The 23146-nt window shown below is 45.0% G+C and overlaps 1 protein-coding gene and 1 non-coding gene across 2 annotated transcripts; one reads left to right on the top strand and one right to left on the bottom strand.

Moving 5' to 3' along the window:
- Positions 1-1395: 1395 nt before the first annotated feature.
- DPRX (divergent-paired related homeobox) lies at positions 1396-23081 on the bottom strand. Its single transcript, XM_032324536.1, has 3 exons — positions 22419-23081; positions 3018-3172; positions 1396-2191 (listed from the first exon to the last, which is right to left on the bottom strand). The coding sequence occupies exons 1-3, from the start codon at positions 23005-23007 to the stop codon at positions 1841-1843; spliced, it is 1095 nt and encodes a 364-aa protein (XP_032180427.1). The 5' UTR covers positions 23008-23081; the 3' UTR covers positions 1396-1840.
- LOC116580416 lies at positions 6962-7068 on the top strand. Its single transcript, XR_004281651.1, has one exon. It is a non-coding gene; the product is annotated as a U6 spliceosomal RNA (small nuclear RNA).
- Positions 23082-23146: the final 65 nt, after the last annotated feature.

Raw genomic sequence — 23146 nt, 5'->3', positions numbered from 1 at the left:
TGACCAAGGAAGAATTAAGCTTTCAGGGCTCCTGGGTGGCTCAGTTGGTTGAGCGTTTGCCCCCGTCTCAGGGCATGATCTCCAGGTCCTGGGATCCAGCCTTACATCAGTCTCCCTGCTCAGTGGGGAGCCTGCTTCTCTCTTTCCCTCTGCCTCTCTCCCCAGCTTGTGCTCTGTGTCTCAAACAAATAATTTTTTTTTAAAGGAAGAATTAAAATTTTAACCCGTAGTTCTGTATGGAATCTATTTCTCCATCAGCTACCATTATTTTGTGATAATTAATGAGAAATGTTCCACAAGCAGGAGCAGCTCTCTGCTGATTGTGGGAGGAGGGGCAGAATTATTTAACACCCCGATCATCTAAGTAATTGGGGCACCCTACGTGATTGGTGAGGGGGACATATTTGGCTTTACTGGTTGGCCCTATGGTGAAAGTGAGGGTAGGGGTGACCATTAGGTCCTGGCTGCTTGGGGCCCTTTTGGGTTGATGGCTATAGAGGTTATGGGTCAGAATTCTCAGACCTGTTCTGGCTCCTGCCCACTTGCCTGTCCAGTCTCAGACTATACCTGACCTTCTGAGTCTGGATGGTACTCTCAACCTTTTGGGCAGCATAACTGGTGCAGGGCCTGACCTTGAATTGTGAGATGTTCACAATCCTTTTGGATACATGCTAGTGGCCACTCCTTCCCCCAGCCCAACAACCCAAATGTCTACTGGAAGTGCCAGATGTTATCCCACCCCTGACTGGGAACTACTGTGCTAGACAAGGAGTCCTTGAGATAACCCCGTACTGTCCACAATAGGCAAGGGTTTCCCTCATTACACATAAGTAATGGAAGCCACACAGGGTTCCTGCAGAATGAGTCAATCATGTTGAATTTCGGAATGGGCAAAAGTCAAAGCTATGGTTCCTTCTGGGGTAGGGGTCAGGTGCCATAGAGGGTTTAGGAGAGCTTACTTTGGAGGAACATGCCACAGGCTGAGACACCAGGACGACGCATGCTGGAATGGTTGTCTCTGGCGGGGAAGACAACAGAGAGAGAGAGAGAGAAACTAATCCTCCTAAAGCCACACCTGCCCCAGGAGGAGAACACACACGGTACTCTTTCTGACAAATGAAATCTCATAAAAAGAAAAAGAAAAGGAAAGAGGATAGAGGCAGAAGCTGGGGGAAAAAAAGGAAATTGGGAGGATTGGGAGAATGGAGATATTTGGGTGATCAGGACATAAAATGATGGCTGAGGAGGTGACCAAGAAAAAAAAAACAACAAGTAGAAAGTAGAAGAATAAGCCAACTGCCCACTTACTGACATTGACTAAGTCTTTTTAGCTGAACAATGGTGAAGAAAAAGCAAAATCAAGACAAAGAAGCAGGATAAATACCTGTCCCTAATAGTCTCATTGTATATGTTTATTGAGATAGAATTTAAACAATAAACATTGTCTCCAGCTTGACTGAGATACAAGTGTAAGGTGTACAGTGCATTGATTTGATACATTTATAGATTGCAAAATGATTACCGCCATGGCTGGTGCCTTCATCCTGCCCCATGATTGCTTTTTGTGGTGTATGTAATACATATTGCCATTCTGTGTCTTTGGGTGAATTTAGTGCAGGTCCCTGTCATCCTAATTACAACACGAAACATTCCTGTCACTGTAAGTTTGTTGAGTGCCTCTCTCCACTCAGTTCTACCCAACGGGCACTTGTGTGTCTTTCTTTGGTTTCACGGAGCGTGTTTCTGGAATGCATCCATGGTGCATGGATCTTTGAATCTCTTGTACGGGAATCGTCGTGAATCATTATAGTATGTGACCTTTTGCATCTGGCTTTGCTCATTAAGTTCTTTGTGGAGATGAAGAATCAAGAGAATAAGCAGTGAAGCTTGTGGGAAGAATTTGAGATTCCATAATGGGACAAAGGGAGTAGATGTTAGGGTCTCGGCAGCAGCCAAAGTGGACTATTTTGTGGCCAACAGAATGGTCTGGGAGAACCTTCAGACTGGAGCATATGCTGAGTTGGAAGGAAGGTGTTGGGTGATCTGTATAAACCAGGGAGGCTTGGTGGGCACCACGGGGGCATCCTGGAGGGGCATCCATGGGTCCCTTGGAAGAGTGGGTCTTGACTTCTGCTCCAGCTAATTGCTGTTTGGCTTTCTTGAGTTTTGCTCTGTGGTTCTTGAACCACACCTACAGAGAAAAGAGAGCAGTAGTAGGTGGATAAATCCAAATGAGCTTCCAGATGTTTTCATTTTACCTGATACCATGGATACTGTTCAGTGAGAACAGTTAGTTCCACTTCTCTTCCTTTTAGATCCTATTGCTGGAAACTCTCCCAGCCCATGTGCAGGAGGGAGTGGAAATGGGAGGCAATGGGGACAGAAAGTGAGGCAGGGATCTGAACCCCCAGAGCAGGAGAGACTAATGTCAGCACACTTAGCTCATGGCCAAACTGGATCTGTGACTGATTTTGTATGGCCCATGAACTAAGAACAGGGATTTTTTTTGTTTTTTGTTTTCTAAAGTTTTTATTTATTAAAATAAATAATGTCTACACCTACCCATTGGGACCCGAACTCAATGACCCTGAGATCAAGAGTCACCCGCTCTTTCAACGGAGACAGCCAGACGCCCCAAAGAACAGGTTTTACATTTTTAAATGGTTGAAGAAAAAAAATACAAAGAATATTTGTGACATGTGAAAGTTATATGACCTTCAAATGTGTGTCCATAAAATTTTATAGGGATGTAGCAGGCACACCTGTTTCTTTAGGTATCGTTGATGGCTGCTTTCACATTATCCCTGAAAAGCTGAATAATTTTGGCAGAGACCATACATATGGCCCACTAAAATGTTTACTGCCTGGCTCTTTACAGGACAAGTTTGCTGATCCTTGCTTTGTGTGTTGGGGAGAGGATTTTAGGGTAGGAGTCTGGGGGACTGGAGTAGTATGAAGCTTCAGGAATTGTCCCAGGGTCTCTGAGTGTAGTGTCTTTTGGGGAGGTAGCTTCCAACCTGCAGTACGGTGGGATGGATCTCCAGTTTCGAGGCCATTTCTTTCTGAAGGCTGGGAGCGGGGTATGGGTTCTTGCTGAACAAGGATTCCAAATCGGCCAGTTGTTTCTCAGTGAACATGGTCCGTTTCCTTTGTGAATGCTTCTGGTGCTTTCCTGGGAAGGAGAGAAAGGCACAGATGAGGTGCTAAAACAGTTCCATCCTCAAAAGCCCGAACCCCCATCCTTCTCCATAGAGGTCAACAAGCATGCCCGTCAAGAAATTGAAGACTCCCTGGGCGCCTGGGTGGCTCAGTTGGTTGGGCGACTGCCTTCGGCTCAGGTCATGATCCCGGAGTCCCAGGATCGAGTCCTGCATCGGGCTCCCAGCTCCATGGGGAGTCTGCTTGTCCCTCTGACCTTCTCCCCTCTCATGCTCGCTCTCTCTCTCAAATAAATAAATAAAAATCTTTAAAAAAAAAAAAAAGAAAAAAAGAAATTGAAGACTCCCAGATACCTAGACACAGCCTGGATGACTTTCCTGCCAGGTTTCCTAGGCCTCATTTTGTTGTTCTTCCAACTATTCAGCACAGAAAAAGGTCATATGTACGTATTTATTTAATATGTATTTATTTAATCAATTTAAAAGATTTTCAGTAATTTCTACACTCAACCTGGGTTTTGAACTTCCAACCCTGAGATCAAGAGTCACATACTGCTGACTGAACCAGCCAAGTGCCCCAGGAAAGGGTTATTTAAATAAGGATCCCTTGTGTGTCTACTCTTAGATTCTGTGTGTGTGTGTGTGTGTGTGTGTGTGTGTGTGTGTGTGTGTAGTGGGGGGAGGGTATGAGGGAAATCTCCGTACCTTATGCCTCAGTTTTGCTGTGAGACTAAAACTGCTCCAAAAATAGTCCACTAATAATAATAATAAAAAAAAAACATTGCTCTCATGGATGTTATTTAGTGAAGACATACCTATACAGAAACCAAAAGTGTTAAAGTACATAGTACATTATGCAGTGCTAAGTACTCTACAGAGAAAAAAATTAGGCACGGGGATAAGGAATTTGGGTGGGGGGGGTTAGTTTTAATGACCTGTGAGTGAAGGTCTTTCTGAAGGTCTTTCTGGAGGAGGTGAGGGAGTGAGCCATGTGTTTATCTACAGGGGGAAATGCAGACTCCTTGCAGGGCAATAAAGAGATAAATATTAGGGGTGCCTGGGTGGCTCAGTGGATTGAGCTCAGTCAAAGTGGCCTTTGACTCAGGTCATGATCTCGGGGTCCTGGGATCGAGCCTCATGTCGGGCTCTCTGCTCATCAAGGAGCCTGTTTCTCCTCTCTCTCTGCCTGCTTGTGTGATCTCTCTGTCAGATAAATAAAATCTTTAAAAAATGAGGGGAGGGAGGTATGGAGAGGGTGGTTGGGTGATAGACATTGAGGAGGGTATATACTATGGTGAGTGCTGTGAAGTGTGTGAGCCTGACGATTCACAGACCTGTATGCCTGTGGGAAAAGAATACATTATATGTTAATAAAAATAATTATGGGGTGCCTGGGTGGCTCAGTGGGTTAAGCCGCTGCCTTCGGCTCAGGTTATGATCTCAGGGTGCTGGGATCGAGTCCCACGTCAGGCTCTCTGCTCAGCAGGGAGCCTGCTTCCTCCTCTCTCTCTCTCTGCCTGTCTCTCTGCCTACTTGTGATCTCTCTCTGTCAAATAAATAAATAAAATCTTTAAAAAAATAAATAAATAAAAATAATTAATTAAAAAAACCTCAAAAAGAGAGAAAACTGAATTGTCTAAAAAAAAAGAAAGATGAATATTACTGTATAGGGGAGGTGCACTTCCATCCAACATGGCGCCTGACTTGGTCTGGGTAGCCCGTAGAGTCTAGAAAATGCCATGGGATGTCTCTTCTGAGCTTCTAAGTCTCTGTGCTTTCTGTCTTGGACACTTTCCCTCTTTTGGATCACTTGCTCCAGGGAAAAGCATTTTGACCATCCCTATTACAAGGCCCTCTTGGCAAGGACCTCAGGTCTAAAGTGAGTGAGGAACTGAGGCCTCTAGCCAAAAACTTTGTGAGTGAGCCATCTTGGGAAGTGGATAGATTGTCTGGGCTCAGTTCAGCCTTAGCTGACGGCATTCCTGTTGATGGCTTGTTGCAAGAGCATGAGACCCTGAACTGAACTCCACCATGAATTTTTAGCAATTTTATGGACTCCATATAGTTGATATACAATAAACTCTGTATTTAAAGTGTGCTATCTCAATAAATTTTGTTATGTGTATATTGACACATTCATGAAATCCTCTCCACCATCAAGACAATGCATTTTACCCATCTATCCCCAGTTTCCGCTGATCCCTTTCAAAGTCATCCACCAGGAATTCTCAGGTCAATGCGGCTTTGCTCTGTACCAGTTAAGAACAATAAGGAAAGATAAAGAAATAAAGAACAGGAATAAGGAAAAGATGAATATAGGCCAATTTCACTTACAAAAGTAGTTTCAAAAGTCCTTAAAATATGTTAGTTGAACCCAACATTGTTTTAAAAATAAACATATCAAGAGCAAGTAAGTTTTATCTCAGAAGGGAAAGGCTATTTAATATCAGAAAGAAAGAAATATCAAAAGAATTCACCGTGTTAATAAGTTAAAGCATAAAAATAATGATCACAATCAATGCAAGATTGTCTCTGAAGATTCACACCTATGTATGATTTTAAAAAGCAAAATTGGACAAAACATAGGAAACTGTTTTCACATGTGCAAGGTTGTGATCCCTGAGGTAAGGGAAGTTCTATGAAAATCTTACGAGCCAGCTTGATTATTTATAGGACACTATACCCAGCGATGGAGGAAGTTATATTCTTTCCGGTGCATATGGAACATTCATCGGGACAGAGTGTACACCATGCTGCAAACCAAGTCTCAGAACATTTTAAATGATTTAAATCATACAAAATATGTTCTCTGAAAATAGTGGAGTTAAGATAGAAATATGTAACAAAATAACTAACATCTCTCCCGCAGTGTCTGGAGATTAAACATATTTCTGAATCAAACAGGGGACAAAGAAGAAAGCAAATGGTGTTGGATTAAACTGGATACCCATATGGGGAGAAAAATCAACCTCATCTTGAGCCACGTGCAAAAATGAATTACAGGTAGATTTCAGACATAAATATAAAGTCTAACTCTAAAACTTCTGGAAGAAAATATCGGAGAAAGTCTTTTGAGACCTTGGGTCAGGCAAAGCTGTCAAGGACACAAAGTATAAGGCGCCTGGGTGGCTCAGTCAGTTAAGCAGCTGCCTTTGGCTCAGGTCATGATCCCAGGATTCTGGGATCGAGTTCTGCATAGGGCTCTCTGCTTGGTGGGGAGTCTGCTTCTCCCTCTGCTCCTCCCCCTGCTTGTGCTCTCTCTCTCTCAAATAAATAAATAAAATCTTAAAAAAAAAAAAAAGAACAGGGGCGCCTGGGTGGCCCAGTGGGTTAAAGCCTCTGCCTTCGGCTCAGGTCCTGATTGAGCCCTGCATTGGGCTCTCTGCTCAGCAGGGAGCCTGTTTCCTCCTCTCTCTCTGCCTGCTTCTCTGCCTACTTGTGATCTTTGTCTGTCAAATAAATAAATAAGATCTTAAAAACAACAACAACAACAACAACAACACAGGGGTACCTAGGTGGCTCAGTGGGTTAAGCCTCCGCCTTTGGCTCAGGTCATGATCTCAGGGTCCTGGGATCGAGCCCTGCATCAGGCTCTCTGCTCAGCAGGGAGCCTGCTTCCCCCTCTCTCTCTCTCTGCCTGCCTGTCTGCCTACTTGTGATCTCTGTCTGTCAAATAAATAAATTAAATATTTAAAAAAAAAAAAAAAGAACACAAAGCATAAAAGTAAAAATAGATGCATTGGGCTTATCAAAAATAAAACGTTTGTTCTTCAAAAGACTGCCTTTAGGAAACAAAGAGGCGAGTGCTTGCTTCGGCAGCACATATACTAAAATTGGAACGACACAGAGAAGATTAGCATGGCCCCTGTGCAAGGATGACATGCAAATTCGTGAAGCGTTCCATATTTAAAAAAAAAAAAGAGGAAAACAAAGAGGCAAGCACATAACAGAAGAACAGAAGAAAATATTAATAACTCATGTATCAGACAAATTCACATCCAGAACATACAAACAATCCTATGACCTCACAATTCTACTCTCGATAAGTATAAGATAAGTAGAAATGCCCACACAAAGGCTTTATGTGAATGTTCCTACCAGTTTTATTCATAGTAGCCAAAAATTTGTGAGAAAAAAAATCCCATATTCATCAGCAAGTAATGGCTAGCCAAATTGTGTTGTATTCATATAATGGAATAGCACTAACCTATGAAAAAGGAATTAGCCACTGATACGTATATATCACAAATGTATGCCCAAAACACGCTGAGCCAAAGAAAGCAGACACAAAAGATCATATACCGTATATGTTGATTTGCATGCAGTCCTAGGCAGGCAAGTCATCTGTAGGGGCAAGAACGCAGATCAGATAGTGCCTGGGGCAGTGGCAAAAGTGTTGTGTTTTGTGTTGGAGTGGGTGTGGAGATGATGACCACAATGGGATGGGACCCTTTTTAGGGTAATGGAGATGTTCTGTGTTTCCACTGGGATGGTAGGTAAACACATTTGTCAAAACTGACTGAAGTGTACATTTAAAAATGGGTAGACTCTGTTACAAATTACACATCAACAGAGCTGATTTTTTTTTTTAACTTGGAAAGGAAAATCTTAACAAATCAAGGAGGAAACCATCTTGCCATACTTTGAAAGTTATATACCAAATCCCTCAAGCAAGCATTATACCTAATGGAGAAACCATGTGCGGTTCTTCGAGTGTCAGGAACATGAAAGGGATTTTACAAGCACCTGACAGTGTAATGTAGTTCTACTGTCCGGGAAGGAAAAAAATATTAAGATCAGAAGGGAAGAGATAAAATGGATTCTTTGTAGATCACAGTATTTACTCAAAAATCCATCAGGATCAACAGATAGGCTTTTAGAACTATTGAGAGTTAAGCAATGTTGCTACTTAGAACACCTACAACATTTCTCTGCAAGCCATGTCCAACTAGAAATAAAAGTGGAGAAGAAAAAAAGGCATTCACAAAGCCAGTCCAAAACTCCAAGATATCTACAGATGAAATTACATAAGAGGACATAACCCCCCCCCAGGACTTGAGTGAGAAAGTCACAGCTTAAAACCGTTCAAGGACATTTTTTGGGATATTTTTATGACCTCTGACTAGGGAATGATTTCGGAATTAGACACAACATGAGCAAACCATGAAAGTGAAAAGGATACATTTAACTACCTTAAAATTAATAAGTTCTATTCAGAGATTTCCTAAGGGAGTGAAACAAACTGGAAGATCTTTGTAATGAGGAGAACCAGCAAAGCTGTCTTAGCTGTGATCTTGTGAGTCAAACCACACTTGTGAATCTGTGAGAAGGCAGGAGTTTCTCTAAAAAATTAAAAGTAGAACCGCTGTCTGACCCAGCTGTTGCACTTCTGCGAATATATCTGAGGGAACAAATGCCGTCAAAGAGAGTTCTTCACCCCTTGTACTCACTGCAGCCTGATTCACAATGGCCAAGACCTGGAAACAACCCAAGTGTGTGCCCACAGATACATGGATGCAGAAGATCTATGAATATCAATATTTACATACATATATCAATGGAATGGAGTATTCCTCCAGGAGAAAGAAGGAAATCCTGCCATTTGCAACAACACAGTTGGATCTTGAGGGCATTATAATAAATGAAATCATCAGAAAAAGACAAATACTGTATGGTACCACTTACACGTGGGAACTAGAAAAGCTGAACTTGTAGAAACAGGATGGTGGTTCCCAGGCACAGAGCGGGTTGGGTGGGTTGGGGAGATGCTGTTATAGGGTACAGACTGGTAACTAGTAGATACGTAAGTCTTGAAGTTAGAACGCCCAGTATAGTGATTACAGTCAACAATACTCTAGTATAAAATTCAAAATTGCTAAGTGACTAGATTTGAAATGTTCTCACCACAAAAAAGGAAAGGGCAATTATATGCAGTGATAGAGGTGTTAGCTAAGAGCTGGTGGTAATCATATCAAATACATAAACATATCAAATCAATGCATTGTACACCTTAAATTTACACAATGTTATGTGTCCATTATTTGACTCTTCAAAAGCAAAGAAATTCAAAGCCTCACTGCACGTCAGGCACTTTTCTAAGCGCTTTTGAATATTAACTGACTCAATTCTTAATGTTCCCCATGTGGTTGGTACAGATGTGTAAACTGAGGCACCAGGAGATTAAGTGATGGGTTTGAGGCTGAGCTATGGTCCATCTCTTGAGAATTGGTGGCCAACACATACTTAGTACAGTTTACTGAACTGGGCACCAGTGATAGAGTCCTAGCCTTCCTGCTTACCTGCTGCACAGCTTTGGAGACATACAATGTTCTCTGTAAAACTGAGACTTCTGGCTGTAACCGCTTTATTATTTTTTAAAAATATTTTATTTGCGGATACCTTGGTGGCTCAGTCAGTGATACCAGAGCCCTGGGATCAAGACCCACATCAGGTTCCTTGCTCAGCGGGAAGCCTGCCTTTTCCTCTGCCTGAGGCTCCCCCTGTTCGTGCTCTCTCTCTCTGACAAATAAATAAAATCTTTTTCTTAAAAGATTTTATTTATTCATTTTTTAAAAAGATTTTATTTAGTTATTTGACAGATCGAGAGATCACAAGTAAGCAGAGAGGCAGGCAGAGAAGGGGGAAGCAGGCTCCCTGCTGAGCAGAGAGCCCGATGCGGGGCTCGATCCTAGGACCCCGGGATCATGACCTGAGCTGAAGGCAGATGCATAATGACTGAGCCGCCCAGGTGCCCCAATAAAGAAAATCTTTTTAAAAAATAAAATATTTTATTTGTAAGTAATTTCTACACCCAGTGTGGGGCTGGAACTTGCAACCCTGAGAACAGGAGTCACATGCTCGCCGTGGACTGAGCCAGATGGGTGCCTCTGGTTGTAACCACTTTAGAAGATTTTAATGCTTGGTTGTGCCTGAAAGTGGTTTAGCACAAGCCAGGGAATCAAGTCAATGCTTGGTGAAATGATGAGATTTCCAGATTTCCAGAAATCATAACCAGATATCTTGGCTAAGCCTCTGTTCTAGGAGTTAATCATTCCAGTAGGGATCAGAAGCCCCATTTCCAAAGGATTGTCGGAAATGTGACATAGCTAATAAGGGGAAGATCTGGAATTCAAAGAGAATTGGGTTTGTCTCTACTGGGTTTCCCTGTGGAGGACAGCCTTGTCTCCACTACTTGCGTCAGCAGCTCTCCATGCTTTCATGTAATACCCTTCAGCTCCCATCCCTCGGCTTACCTTTAGGAAGGTCCCCTGTGCTGGACATCCCGAGATCTAGCTGTGTCCCCATGCTCTAGTCTTGTGTCAAGAGCTAGCAAGGTTGGTATCATGACTTAAATACATCCCTCGGCAGCCACACCCTAGTCCCATCCCCCCCCCCCCCCACCTCCAATCCATTAATCCGATCCCTGGGTTCTCAGGCCCCTGGTTGTCTGCTCGTTGGTTGTCTGATGTGAAGTCCACACCTAGCAGAGTCAGCGCCACCAAGGAGCTTGCTCAATGGAGAATCTTCAGGTATTGGTCAAAGGGTGGGAACTTCCAGTTATAAGATGAACAAACTCTGGTAATCTAATGTACAGCATGGTGACTGGAACTAACTAATAATGCTGTATTATAGACTTGATGGTTGCTGAGCGAGTAGGTCTTAAATGTTCCCACCACAAAAAAAGAAAAGGTAAGTATGTGACCGGATTGAGGGCTTAGCTACTATAATGGCTAAGCAGTCTTGTTGCAACCTGCTGCAACTTGTACACAAGTTGGACTGCATCTCAAGGAAACTGGAAACAACCACGGATTCTCGGGAGCTGCTGAGTCCCAGTCTGCCTTTCCCAAGAGCCCAGGCGATTTGACTAGAGACTGAGGAGCATCACTGTGCCTCAGACCAAGGGCTCTGAGCAGAAGGGAAACTCAGGATCCCCTGGAGCGCTCGCTGAAACACCAGCTGCTGGAGCCTGAGGGTCATGCTACCACCTGGGGAGCTCCCAGGTGCTGGGGCTCAGTGTTGGGAGCCCCAGCTCGCTCTGGTAGCATGTGGAGTGGCTAGAATATGCCTGACACTGTTCTAAGCACCTACAGGTACTAATTTGTTTAAGCCACTTAATCTTATTTTACAGATGTGGAAACTGGTAAAAAAGGAAATTTAATGGACTTGGCCGATGTCCCAGAACCAGTAAGTGTCAGGGGTGACGTTTTTACCAGGGCTGTCTTGCTCTGGTTATCCTGCTATAATGCATCTCAGAGATGGCCACTGGTACCACACAAGATCTGGTGGTCTGTTGAATGGGTGGAGCGAAGGGCCTAAACTTTAAAAATGAAATGGTTTCAGAAATTCCATCTGAGTCTGGAGAAAGCCCACCTCAAAGATATGCCTGCCACTTCAGGGAGAAAGAGGAACACTGTTGAAACTGAGTTAGTGGTGTTTTTCACCCAGGGCTGTATGTTGTCATCTTCTGCAGAATTTCTAAAGATGCCTGGGGCTCTACCCCAGGGTCAGTCAACCCAAATCTTTGCAGGTGGGGCCTGAGTATAAAGATTTGCATGTCATCCTCAAGGATTCCAGAGCCTAGGTGGTACTGGAAATTGCTTAATCTTTAGAAGGATTAAGCTGGTGTCTCCAGGAATTCACCTTGGAGCCTGGGGAATCTAGGTGTGCCACGGACTCCTTGGGATGTCCTGTGACAGCAGCACCCTCTAGCTAACACTCATTTTTGTTTTTTAACTTTTAAAATTTATTAAATTAATTTATTTGAAGATTTTATTTATTTGTCAGAGAGACAAGAGAGCCCACAAGCAGGGGGAGCGGCAGGCAGAGGGAGAAGCATGCTCCCCACTGAGCAAGGAGCTTTAGGTGGGACTCGATCCTGAGACCCTGGGATCATGACCCGAGCCAAAGGCAGATGCTTAGCTGACTGAGCCACCCAGGTGTCCCCCTAGCTAACACTCATTGCCTACCTGGGGGACCAGGCCCAGCACTAGAGGTTGGCCATTACTCCCCCAATCAATGGGATTAAGCTCTTATCAGTGCCTGGCTTGTCTCTAATCTTATAATGACTGTCAGATCTTTTATAATTGGAGGCAATCCCCGCCCATCTTTCCCTGTAAACCATTTCCCCAAGCCTGCTGGCATCAGTGGTTTGACTTCAGCTACCCCCACTGGCATTTTCAATCTTCTCTCACTAAGCTTTCACACTCTTGCTCTAAAATCCCCAAAGATTTGGTTTTTCCCTCCAAAGTGAGTGGAGGGTTGTTATCTGTCCACATCCCATTGTGGGGTGCAATATGTACTCACTGCTCTTCGGTGCTGAAATCTATTGCTCACCCTTCATCCTTAAACAGAGCCCACGAATTTAAAACACGCGGTTAGACTGCAGCGTTTGCTGCCCAGACCGACGGCTCTTGACAAGGGTAAATCTTGTCCTTGGGTAGACCTTTGGCAATGTCTGGAGACATGTTTTGGTTGGGACATCCAGGGAGGGGAGGATTCCACTGCCATCTAGTGGGTCAGAAGCCAAAGATGATGCTAAACATCCCACAATTCACACGACAGCCCCCCACAGAGAAGAATCATCAGTCCCTGAGTGTCAGTGTAAGGACCTATTTAGCCAGAGAGACTCCATCTTGGGTAAATAGCCATTTTGTTGTTTGTGCAGTAAACTTAAAGTGACTCTCCCCCTCCTCGGAGAAACTTACTTAGAAACGAGTCCGGGAAACCAGTAAAATGTAGTCGGCTAGTTCCTGATAACAGAGCCCAGAATCCAAAGTCGAGTCAGGCCAGACGGAGACATCTAATCAGTATGAAGTACTGTTTTTAACAGTGAGAAGGTCTTGCCCAATCCTAAATGACTCCATCTTGGGAAGGATGACCATCTTATTATTTACACTGAATACATTAACTGACTAAGCCTTCCCAGAAAGTACTGTTTGTAACAGCTCCTGGTTTGGGGTAATCTTGAATAACACGTCACCAGACCGATGGAACTAGCCAATCAGCAAGAGACACACAAACCCGGTGGGTTGAGATACCAAGATATGGTTGCAGTTTCACCCAATAAAAGGTAGCCTGTAAGATGGGGAGGGGGTGCTCTCTTCGGAGAGGGCCCTGACCGGTCAGTCAGTCAATTTTAAGCCTGTAAACTGGGGGTGGTCGCTATCTTCGGACGTGGCCCTGACCGGTCAGTCTGACTTCTAATGCTTAGCATAGAATAGAGCTTTGCATAACTCACCTTGTCTCAGTCTCGTTCCCCTAGCCGATCAGTCTAACTTCTAATACTTATCATAAAATAAAACTTTAAATAACTTTCACTTTGTCTCAGTCTCATTTTGTTTAATAACGGACCTAATAGTCAGTAGTAATGTGGTTGAGAAACTTGGCCTTAGTTTGTCCCATCCACTGGATTTCCTTAGCGAGGTTCTCTAGCCTCATCGTGACGACCTCTTTTTATAGACAGAAGACTAGAATGGTCTACCAGATAGTCACACGGCATCTCTCAACTTCATCCAGATCTGCCACCTACTCAAGCACAACAGATCCCCCTCCATCTCAAGACCAAAACAGGTAAATGCTCAGGGAAGCATCCTATCTTAACAGTATCCATCAGTCTTCATCCCTTTGCACTGCCTTATTTTTCTCTAGCACACTTATCATTTCCTGGTATTGCATTTTATATCTCTTTGTTGCCTGTCTTGTTTACTGGAACGTAATATGTATGGAATCAGGGTCTCTTTGTTCCCCCAATGAATTCACCCATTTCTTTTTTTTTTTTTTTTTTTTTTTAAAGATTTTATTTATTTATTTGTCAGACAGAGAGCGAGCGAGAGCGAGCACAGGCAGACAGAGTGGAAGGCAGAGTCAGAGGGAGAAGCAGGCTCCCTGCGGAGCAAGGAACCCGATGTGGGACTCGATCCCAGGACGCTGGGATCATGACCTGAGCCGAAGGCAGCTGCTTAACCAACTGAGCCACCCAGGCGCCCCTGAATTCACCCATTTCTTCAACAGGTGTTAATGGGCTGATGATACCAATCACTGCTGTAAACTCCAGAGGTCCAGGACACACAGACAAACCCATGTGAGTTTATGGTTTAAGGAGGTGGTGTCAACTTTTAAAGCAGAATGCAGCTAAAGGATGGGAATGTTCTGAGCTGATTCAGGCAGTCAGTTAACTTGTCCATGTCCTTTTCGGTAATTAATGAGCTCCGGCTGCAAGTGTCTGGGGAGACAGGAAGGATCAGAGTCATTGCCCTTGTGGAGGCTTTTTACTTCCTGGCGGGGCACTCTGCTGATAAGTTAATAAACGTGCAGAAATTCGCATTTTTAGAAAATGATGAGCGCCGGAGAGAACAGAGCGGGATGAAGCAGTGGAGTATGCCTGGGAAGGATGTGAGGTCGGGACAGTATTTTGGGCTTATCAAGGATGCCCCTCACTGGAGAGAATCAAAGGTTGAGAAGGATATACCCTGATGCATACACTGGGTCCTAACTGTCCCCAAATAATGGGCGCCAAAGGACCCCTTGAGATGGTTCTATTTAGAAAGTCTCCCCCAGTTTATTTCTAGGGTGACGCAAAGGCTGCTGGTTTTGGGCGGACCCTGCAACGTGTCCAGGCTGTGAGCGATACCCTTAGCTTCCCGCTCTGTATAGAGGGAGACCTGTTCTGAAATCTGGTTAGAGGTGGACTTCTGGGATGTGGAAAACTGCCTGGCTTATAAGTTGGGGAAACAAAGAAGATTGAAAGATGGGAGTCAGAGCGGTCTGTTGACAAGGCAGGTTGGGGGACCTGTGAAAAAGCACACGGAGCGTGTAGAACTCTGTGTCTCGTGTTCATGCCCTCCAGGGGCACCCCCCTGCAGAGAAGGCCCTCAGCAACCGGGTAGACAATCTATGCTCTGTCTGGTGGATGTGAGGTCATTTCCTTCCTCAGACAAACACTTGCATCTTGAGCCCTGATGTGGGGTCTGACAAACCACCACCTCATGCTGAGAAGTTCCTTTTGGGCTGCAAGGGCCTATCAGTACGTGTGTGGCTGTGAATCCACCGTGATCATGGATGGCACTCCACAGCACCAGCTGCCATGGCGGGGTGGCCTGTGAAAGGCTTGGTTCTGGGATGACATCCTGTGGGGGTAGGGTGCTCTATGCGTGAGCTGGCAAGGCTCACGGTCAGGTGCTGTGCTCCTAACAGCTGGACACACAACTCTAGCTCTCAGGGGTTACAGTAGGATTGGCTCTCCTCACTCTCCTCACTCTCATTTCTAAGGACTCACTTGACGAATCTGTGCTTCCTGCCCCCCAACCTCAGGGTCTGCTGGATGAGGAACCTTTATTTTCAGAAGGGTGAGACTTTCCACCAGGAACCAGGAAGAGCTCCCTGCTTGGTTACTTTGGGCTCTCTGTGCTGATGAATCAGTGGCAGAGAAATCGGCTACTTGACTGGCAGGGATAGTGAACCATGACAACTATCAGCGACTAGGGTTACTGCAACATAATGGGGTCGGGAACACCTGTCTCTGGGGCCCAGAAGATGTTCTGTGCGCTACAGTCATGGGGACAAGGAAACTGCATGTCTGAGACCTAGTAAAAGCAAAGTTGCTGAGATTACCCCAAGGGATGGTGAAATAAGACTCAGGTAGGTCAGAGAATTTCACTACAGCATCAAAATGTATTAATAATTCCAAGGACACAGATAATTGCAACACACAGGTAAAGCACAGAGAAAGTCAGAGGCAACTAACGCAACTGCTTCAACCCCTCCTCGTCCCATTGGAACGACCCTCGATTTAAGATATGAGGTCCTCTGGGCGCCTGGGTGGCTCAGTGGGTTGAGCCGCTGCCTTCGGCTCGGGTCATGATCTCAGGGTCCTGGGATCGAGTCCCGCATCGGGCTCTCTGCTCAGCAGGGAGCCTGCTTCCCTCTCTCTCTCTCTGCCTGCCTCTCTGTCTACTTGTGATTTCTCTCTGTCAAATAAATAAATAAAATCTTTAAAAAAAAAAAAAAAAAAAAAAAGATATGAGGTCCTCATTTAAGTGATGTATATTGGGCCTCACTTACACAAAGAAGTTCCTTTGATCAATCTCCTGCCCCCCAATTCTCTGATAATTAAATAGAAGACCCATTTTCCAATGGTCATTGCCCCATAAATCCAAACATCCTGGGTGCATTTACTATAAGCTGTCCAGAAGGTCCAGGTGTGTCCCCTGAAAAGCATTTCATAGATAAGGATTCTAGTTAGGTTTCTCTGATACCAGGAGAAAGTCTGATAAGCATCTTTATAAGTCAGGATAGGAAGAGTGGATCATAGACCAGATGCTAACTCATTCCTTTCTAGCACTCCACAATTCAGACCTTTCAGAAAGGAGGGCCCATAATCCAACTATGGAAAGAGACTTGATGTCCATCGACAGATGAATAGATAAAGAAGATGTGGTATCTATATACAATGGAATACTTACTACTCAGCCATAAAAAAAAAAATAAAAGAAATCTTGGGGCACCTGTGGCTCAGTGGGTTAAAGCCTCTGCCTTTGGCTCAGGTTATGATCCCAGCATCCTGGGATCCAGCCCCACATCAGGCTCCCCACTCAGCAGGGAGCCTGCTTCCTCCCTCTCTCTCTGCCTGTCTCTCTGCCTACTTGTGATCTCTGTCAAATAAATAAATAAAATCTTTAAAAAAAAATGAAATCTTATGATTGGCAAGGACATGGATGGAACTAAAGGGTACTATGCTAAGTGAAATAAGTCAATCAGAGAAAGACAATTATTGTATGACTTCACTCATATATGGAATTTAAGAAACAAAACAGGATCATAGGGGAAGAGAGGGAAAAATAAAACAAGACAAAATCAGAGTGCGAGACAAACTGTAAGAGACTCTTAACTCTAGGGAACAAACTGAGGGTTGATGGAAGGAGGTAAGTGGGGGGCTGGGGTAACTGGATGATGGACGTTAAGGAGGGCATGTGATGGAATGAAAGCACTGGGTGTTATATGCAGCTGATGAATCACTAACCTCTACCTCTGACATGAATAATACACTATATGTTAATTAATTGAATTCAATAAGATAAAATAACTAACTAAATAAAATTAAATTTAAAAAAAAGGAAAGCACCAATCACTCCACCTGACAAATGATAGACAAAAACACAGTGCTGACCCACCACAAGAATCTAGAAGGCATGGTGGAAAAGAGAGAGATAAGTAACACTAGTGGTCTTGGGTCCAAGGTGCAGTGGAGATTATGGCTCGTTCACTAACCACACTGAAGTAAGAATTCCGTGTAGACAGTGGTTGAAACCTTAAGGATTCAACCACTGGGTGGGCTTAAGGTGGAAATGATGATATTTGAGAAGTGAGAGGGTTGTGTAGTAGCAGATGTCACATCGTATCCCCTTGGTGCACCTGGAACGTCAGCCTGGGCTTTGATGCATAGTCTCATGCAAACACGGGCTCCCCTTGTTCTGCCATAATCTTAACCTCAAAAATGGACCATTCATCCTACTGTATTCATCTCTGGAGTCTTTTCTGGTGCTAACCCAGAACTATCCAGGAAGTCAGTGCCTCCTAGGAAAACTCCTAGCCAATGGGGGAAGGGTTAAACTTGGTACATAAATGCCCTAAACTCCCGTCTTTCCCTCAGGGGATTATATAAGGCATCATATATGCTCTTTCATAGGATTCAAAGGGATGAACCACCCCACCATGGCTCACACCATGGATTTCAATCCCTTATCCTTGCGTTAGCCTCTTCCTTCCCCCATCTTCCTCTATTCTCCTTGCTACCTCCTTCTTGTTTTGGGGGATCATTTTCCAAATAAAGTCCAAATCTTGAACTCAAGTCCCTGTATCAGGCTCTGATTTGGGAAATTCAGATTAAGGCGGTATTACTATTCTGATAAACAGGATGAGGAAGAGATGCAAGAAACAGACAGAAGTGAAAGATCTCCATTTCCCTAAAAAAAAAAAAAAATTCAGTTATGGATAAAATTACCAGAGTACAAAAGACTCAGGGATAGAAAAACGTAAAGAAATGGGTTAGTGCAATTGCTTTTGCAATTCTCTTCTTTCTCCCCAGTTATTCATACCGTCTCTGAATTCTTACATTACACTTAAGATAATTTCTCTAGGGTGCATCAAGAGTCAATTGATGTATATATGGTGAAGACAAGAACTGTTCATAAAGAAATAACAAAAGTCCCCCCAGCAATCCCAAGTCTGTTCCTGCATCCTTCTGCAAGTCCATTCAAGAAAGCCTATCTATGGTGACTCCTATTCTGATCGAAGATAATGTAGCTCATAGGTGAGATTGCAAATCAACAGTAGCACTTAGGAGTTCAAAACACCAGGGCTAAAACAAAAAGAAATAACATAATTTTTTTTTTTTTTTTTCTAAAAAGCCAGGGATAGGGTGTTATGTATTGTGGAACTGGAACCAAACATGAGGTCTGGTAGTTCCCAGGCTGGCCTGCAGGGATCCTGTGGCTCTGAAACCGATAGCAGTATCCGCAGAAATGGAGGCAGGAAAGGCATGTGTGGAGGGAGGTGGTGTCTGGGGTGGGAGGTATAGATTTGCCTTGGTCTTGGTCATACTCATACTGACCTTGACTCACCATCCAAGTATTTACTGCTGTTCTTCCTGCAACAGCTTTTATGCCTCTCTTGTCTCTGGATGGAGTCCATCGCCTAGTAGACCAGGACTGGAGAATGTGGAGAGCATGGGCTGCACCTGGAGAGTTTTCCTTATTTTTTAGGAGGCAGCTGCCACCAGGCAGCAACATTTGGTGCACATCTCCTCATCCCAGATGAAATGAAGAGGACCCGTCCACACTTGCCCCTAGCTAGGTTTTCCCAGAAGTAGTAAAGGAGATGGGAAGTAGAAGTGAAGAGATTGGAAGAAAGAGGAAAGATCAAGAACTCTGTAGGAGGATGGAAAGAAAGAAAAATGGATCCATCCCAGAGGCTCTTCAGTGGGTTTCAGTAAAGGCCCTGGAGTGTGGTCAGCATGATCCAGCTTACAGAACTCTGAATGTGATCTGGAGTCAGGGGTCCTCAGGGATTATCCTAAAGGGGGAGACTCTGAGGAAATCTGTGGGATGGGGTCAAGCTTGCATTGATAGAGCCCCTAGTGTGGACAGGTTCTGTACTCAAGGAAGCATCTTGGTTGCTGGAAAACACCTTGGTTGAACAGAGTTCATGGGAGCATGGAACACATTGACCACTGAGCCTGTATATCATGACTTTCAGAGTCTTGTCTGGGTCTCCTAATAACAAATATATTTTTCAACATGACCCAATATACAAACTTGGACAGTTGTGCTTTGATGTTTCTAATCTATTCTGCCTATGTTTCCCAAAATCTGAACATAATCAATACACTAATTTCATGATCCACTCATTTGTTATGGTGAGCTGTTTGAAAAAAACACTGTGGGAAGGGGGAAGGATGGTCTTCCCAGTAAGTGGTGCTGGGACAACTGAATATCCACGTGAGGAAAAAAAGTACTGGACCTCTACCTCACCCTACGCACAAAATTAATTCTAGTTGATTGTAGGACTTAAATGTGAAAGGCAGGACACGAAAGCTTACAGAAGAACTTCCTGACTTCAGGACTAGGCAAACATCTCTTAAACAGAAGGCAAAAATATTAACCATAAAGGAAAAAGGCTGAAACATTTTCTTATATTAAAATTAAGGATCTGTGTTAATCAAGACTATTTAAGACATTCCCCATAGCGTCATGGTAGACACTTACAGATGAATCTTCATACATCCTTTAAGAATCAGATCTGCAGAATGAAATCCCCCCTTGCCACACATTAGGGCATAACCAACTGACCTTGACCCTGTATTTCCCCACACAAAAATCCAGTATGAATGACTTACAAACCTAAAGTCAGAAGGCAGAACAGTATGTTTTTAGAAGACAATGTACAAGCACATTTTGATGATTTAGGAATAAGCGAAGACTTACTGAAAAGGAAAATTATTGTTTGATTCTACCTCTATGAAGCACCTAGACGTCAACCCCACACAGACAGAAACTTGAATAAGCTGAATGGTGACTCCCATGAGCTGGGGGAGGGGGACGAGCGAATTGTTTAATGGGGAAGAGTTTCAGTTCTGCAAGAGGAAGCTTTCTGGAGACGGACGCTGGTGACAGTCGTACAAAATATGACCGTACCATACACTTACACGAGTGAACCATACACTTAAAAATGGCTCAGAAGACAAATTTTAAATTATGTGTATTTGACCACAATTGAAAAAAAGGTCTTTAAAAAAACTCTGTGGAACCACGGAGTGTCCCTGTCAGACAGCATTGCTGCGGAGGCACCCTGCCCTACCCATCCCCACCCCACCTACCAGGCAATCCGAGTTGTCTTTCCTGCCTGTGGGCTCCCAGCTCCAGGTGTTAGAGCCCGACCCGCTCCAGCCCAGCTCGGCAGAACTCTGCTCTGCTGACAGACCCCATGCTCCAGGGTCTGCTCCCACCACCTGGTAAGCTGGTGGCCCATCTTCCCTAAGGGATCCAGGTGCACAGTGCAGATACTCCTAAAGAGACCTGCAACCCAAGTGTGGGGTTGCTTGGCCAGGCTCCGGGTGGAGGGTGGTAGGACCTGTTTTCCACATGAAAGGAGGAGCGTGGTGCTGTGTTCTTCCCTGGGTGGGAAAGACTGGACAGGTGTCTGGAAGCTCTTAGACTCGCTTTCTTTGACTTGTGTTCAAACAGTATTAGAGATTAAACCTTATAAGGCGGTTGTGATTTTAGCCTCATGTCTGGTCATTCGTTTGGTACACACAACAGTGCAATGAGGCTGCCTTCATTATTAGCTTCAGCAGCATTTCATTTATTTATTTATAGATTCTATTTATTTGTTTGAGAGCGAGAGCTCAAGCAGGTGGAGGGGCAGAGGGAGAGGGAGAAGCCTACTCCTTGCTGAGCAGGGAGCCCAATGCGGGACTCGATTCCAGGACCCTGAGATCATGACCTGAGCCAAAGGCAGATGCTTAACCAACTGAGCCACCCAGGTGTCCTATCAGCAGCATTTTTTTAAAAAGTGGTGGTAAAATACACATAAAATTTATTGCTTTAAACCGTTTCTTAAATGTACATTGTGCAACCCATCTCCAGGACTCTTCATCAAGGGGGGAAAAACTCTGTATCCATCAAACAATGCTTACCATCGCTCCCTTGAACCCATGGCAACCACCGTTCTTTTTTTTTTTTAAAGATTTTATTTATTTGTCAGAGAGATAGCGAGTGAGAGCAAGCACAGGCAGACAGAGTGGCAGGCAGAGTCAGAGGGAGAAGCAGGCTCCCTGCGGAGCAAGGAGCCCGATGTGGGACTCGATCCCATGATGCTGGGATGATGACCTGAGCTGAAGGCAGCTGCTTAACCAACTGAGCCACCCAGGAGTCCCGCAACCACCGTTCTACTTTCTTTTGGATAGATACACCCTGAAGTGGAATTGCTGGGTCATACGGTTGTTCCATTTTAATTGTTTGAAGAGCTGCATCTTACCCACAGCAGCTGGACCCTCTTACGTGCTTGGTAACGGTGCATGATTCATCGGCAGCATTAGGGAAGGAAGAAGTACTGCTCTTCACCAACACGCTGATCTTGTCCTTTGGATTATCATCGGCAGAAGCCCTTGACAATACTGGTGTTGGCTGGCTCAGTCTCGCCCTGCAGAGCAGTGAGGAGACCTTCCCTTGCCCCAAAGGAGCAGATGGCAAGTCTGTCTCTTCTGCCTTGGAGGGAAGGTCAGTCCTCCCTACCTCCAGGCAACTGGGAGGTCACTCAGGTTTCCTGCTCTCCCTCAGCCAGGCTAGTCTCTCCCTCCCTGCAAATTCCATCTCATTCTGCCCCAGCTCAAAATTCCAGTTGCATTTTGCTCTGCAGGCGGAGGAGGCAAAGTTATCAGGATCCTTGGTGCAGAAATGTCTGGGGTGTGAGCTCTCTGCCCAGTTCCTCAAAGCAAGCATTGCTTCACACGTAACAAGGGAGGCAGGGAGTAATGGCCATCATGATGACTTTCCCCTGTTTTACGGAGGGGAGGGCCAAGAGTGGCAGGTGGCTCATGGGAGATCGAGATGGCTGATACGAGAACCTGGAGGGTCTGGCTTTGGAGGTCAGGGCTCTTGTCTCCTCAGCTAATGGGGATAAACTTAAACGTCCTGCAAGGTTTTGCTTGCTTCTTTTCAAGTAACCCTCCCGGAAACTTTGCAACATACTCAAAGTCTGTCTTACCACCCTCGCTCTGTGGGATGGGTCTTCTGTCCGAGGACTCCCAGGGCCCCGGGGGATAGACTCCCAGGGCCCCGGGGGATGGATGTTCTTGATGGTGGTCTCTCATTTTCTTTGCAGATATTGGCCTCCCCTTCCTCTCCTCCACTCCACGAGGATGCTGCATCACCACATTTGTCAGTTTGGCCGGAAGCTGGTGTGCAGGCGGCCCCTGGGGCCGAGGGAGGGGGTTGAGAGTGGCTTGGCCCGGTGCCTGAGCACCCTCGATCTGGTGGCCTTGGGCGTGGGCAGCACCCTGGGAGCAGGCGTGTATATCCTGGCCCGCGAAATGGCCAAGTACAAAGCTGGGCCGGCCATCACCATCTGCTTCCTCGTGGCTGCCCTGTCTTCCGTGCTGTCCGGGCTCTGCTATGCAGAGTTTGGGACCCGTGTGCCAGGCTCCGGTTCTGCCTATCTCTACAGCTATGTCACAGTTGGACAGTTGTGTGCTTTCATCACTGGTTGGAACCTCATACTCTCCTATGTCATTGGTGAGGTGGCAGGGGAAGGTTGGGGGAGCTGGGCCATAGTACAGGAAACCCCCAAACTTCATTCTACTGAACTCTGTCCTGCTTTCCTAGAACGACAGGACTGGGGAACCAGGAAGGAATAGGGACTGTAGGACACAGGGAGACAAGTTTGGGAAGGCTCATCCCCCATGACCCCCAGCTTCCCCCTGTTTTCTTGCATGA

This window comes from Mustela erminea, chromosome 19 (assembly GCF_009829155.1).
Source record: "Mustela erminea isolate mMusErm1 chromosome 19, mMusErm1.Pri, whole genome shotgun sequence".
Classification (NCBI taxonomy): Eukaryota; Metazoa; Chordata; class Mammalia; order Carnivora; family Mustelidae; genus Mustela; species Mustela erminea.
Note: the sequence above shows the minus strand (reverse complement) of the source record. Positions and strands in the feature narration are given on the sequence as shown.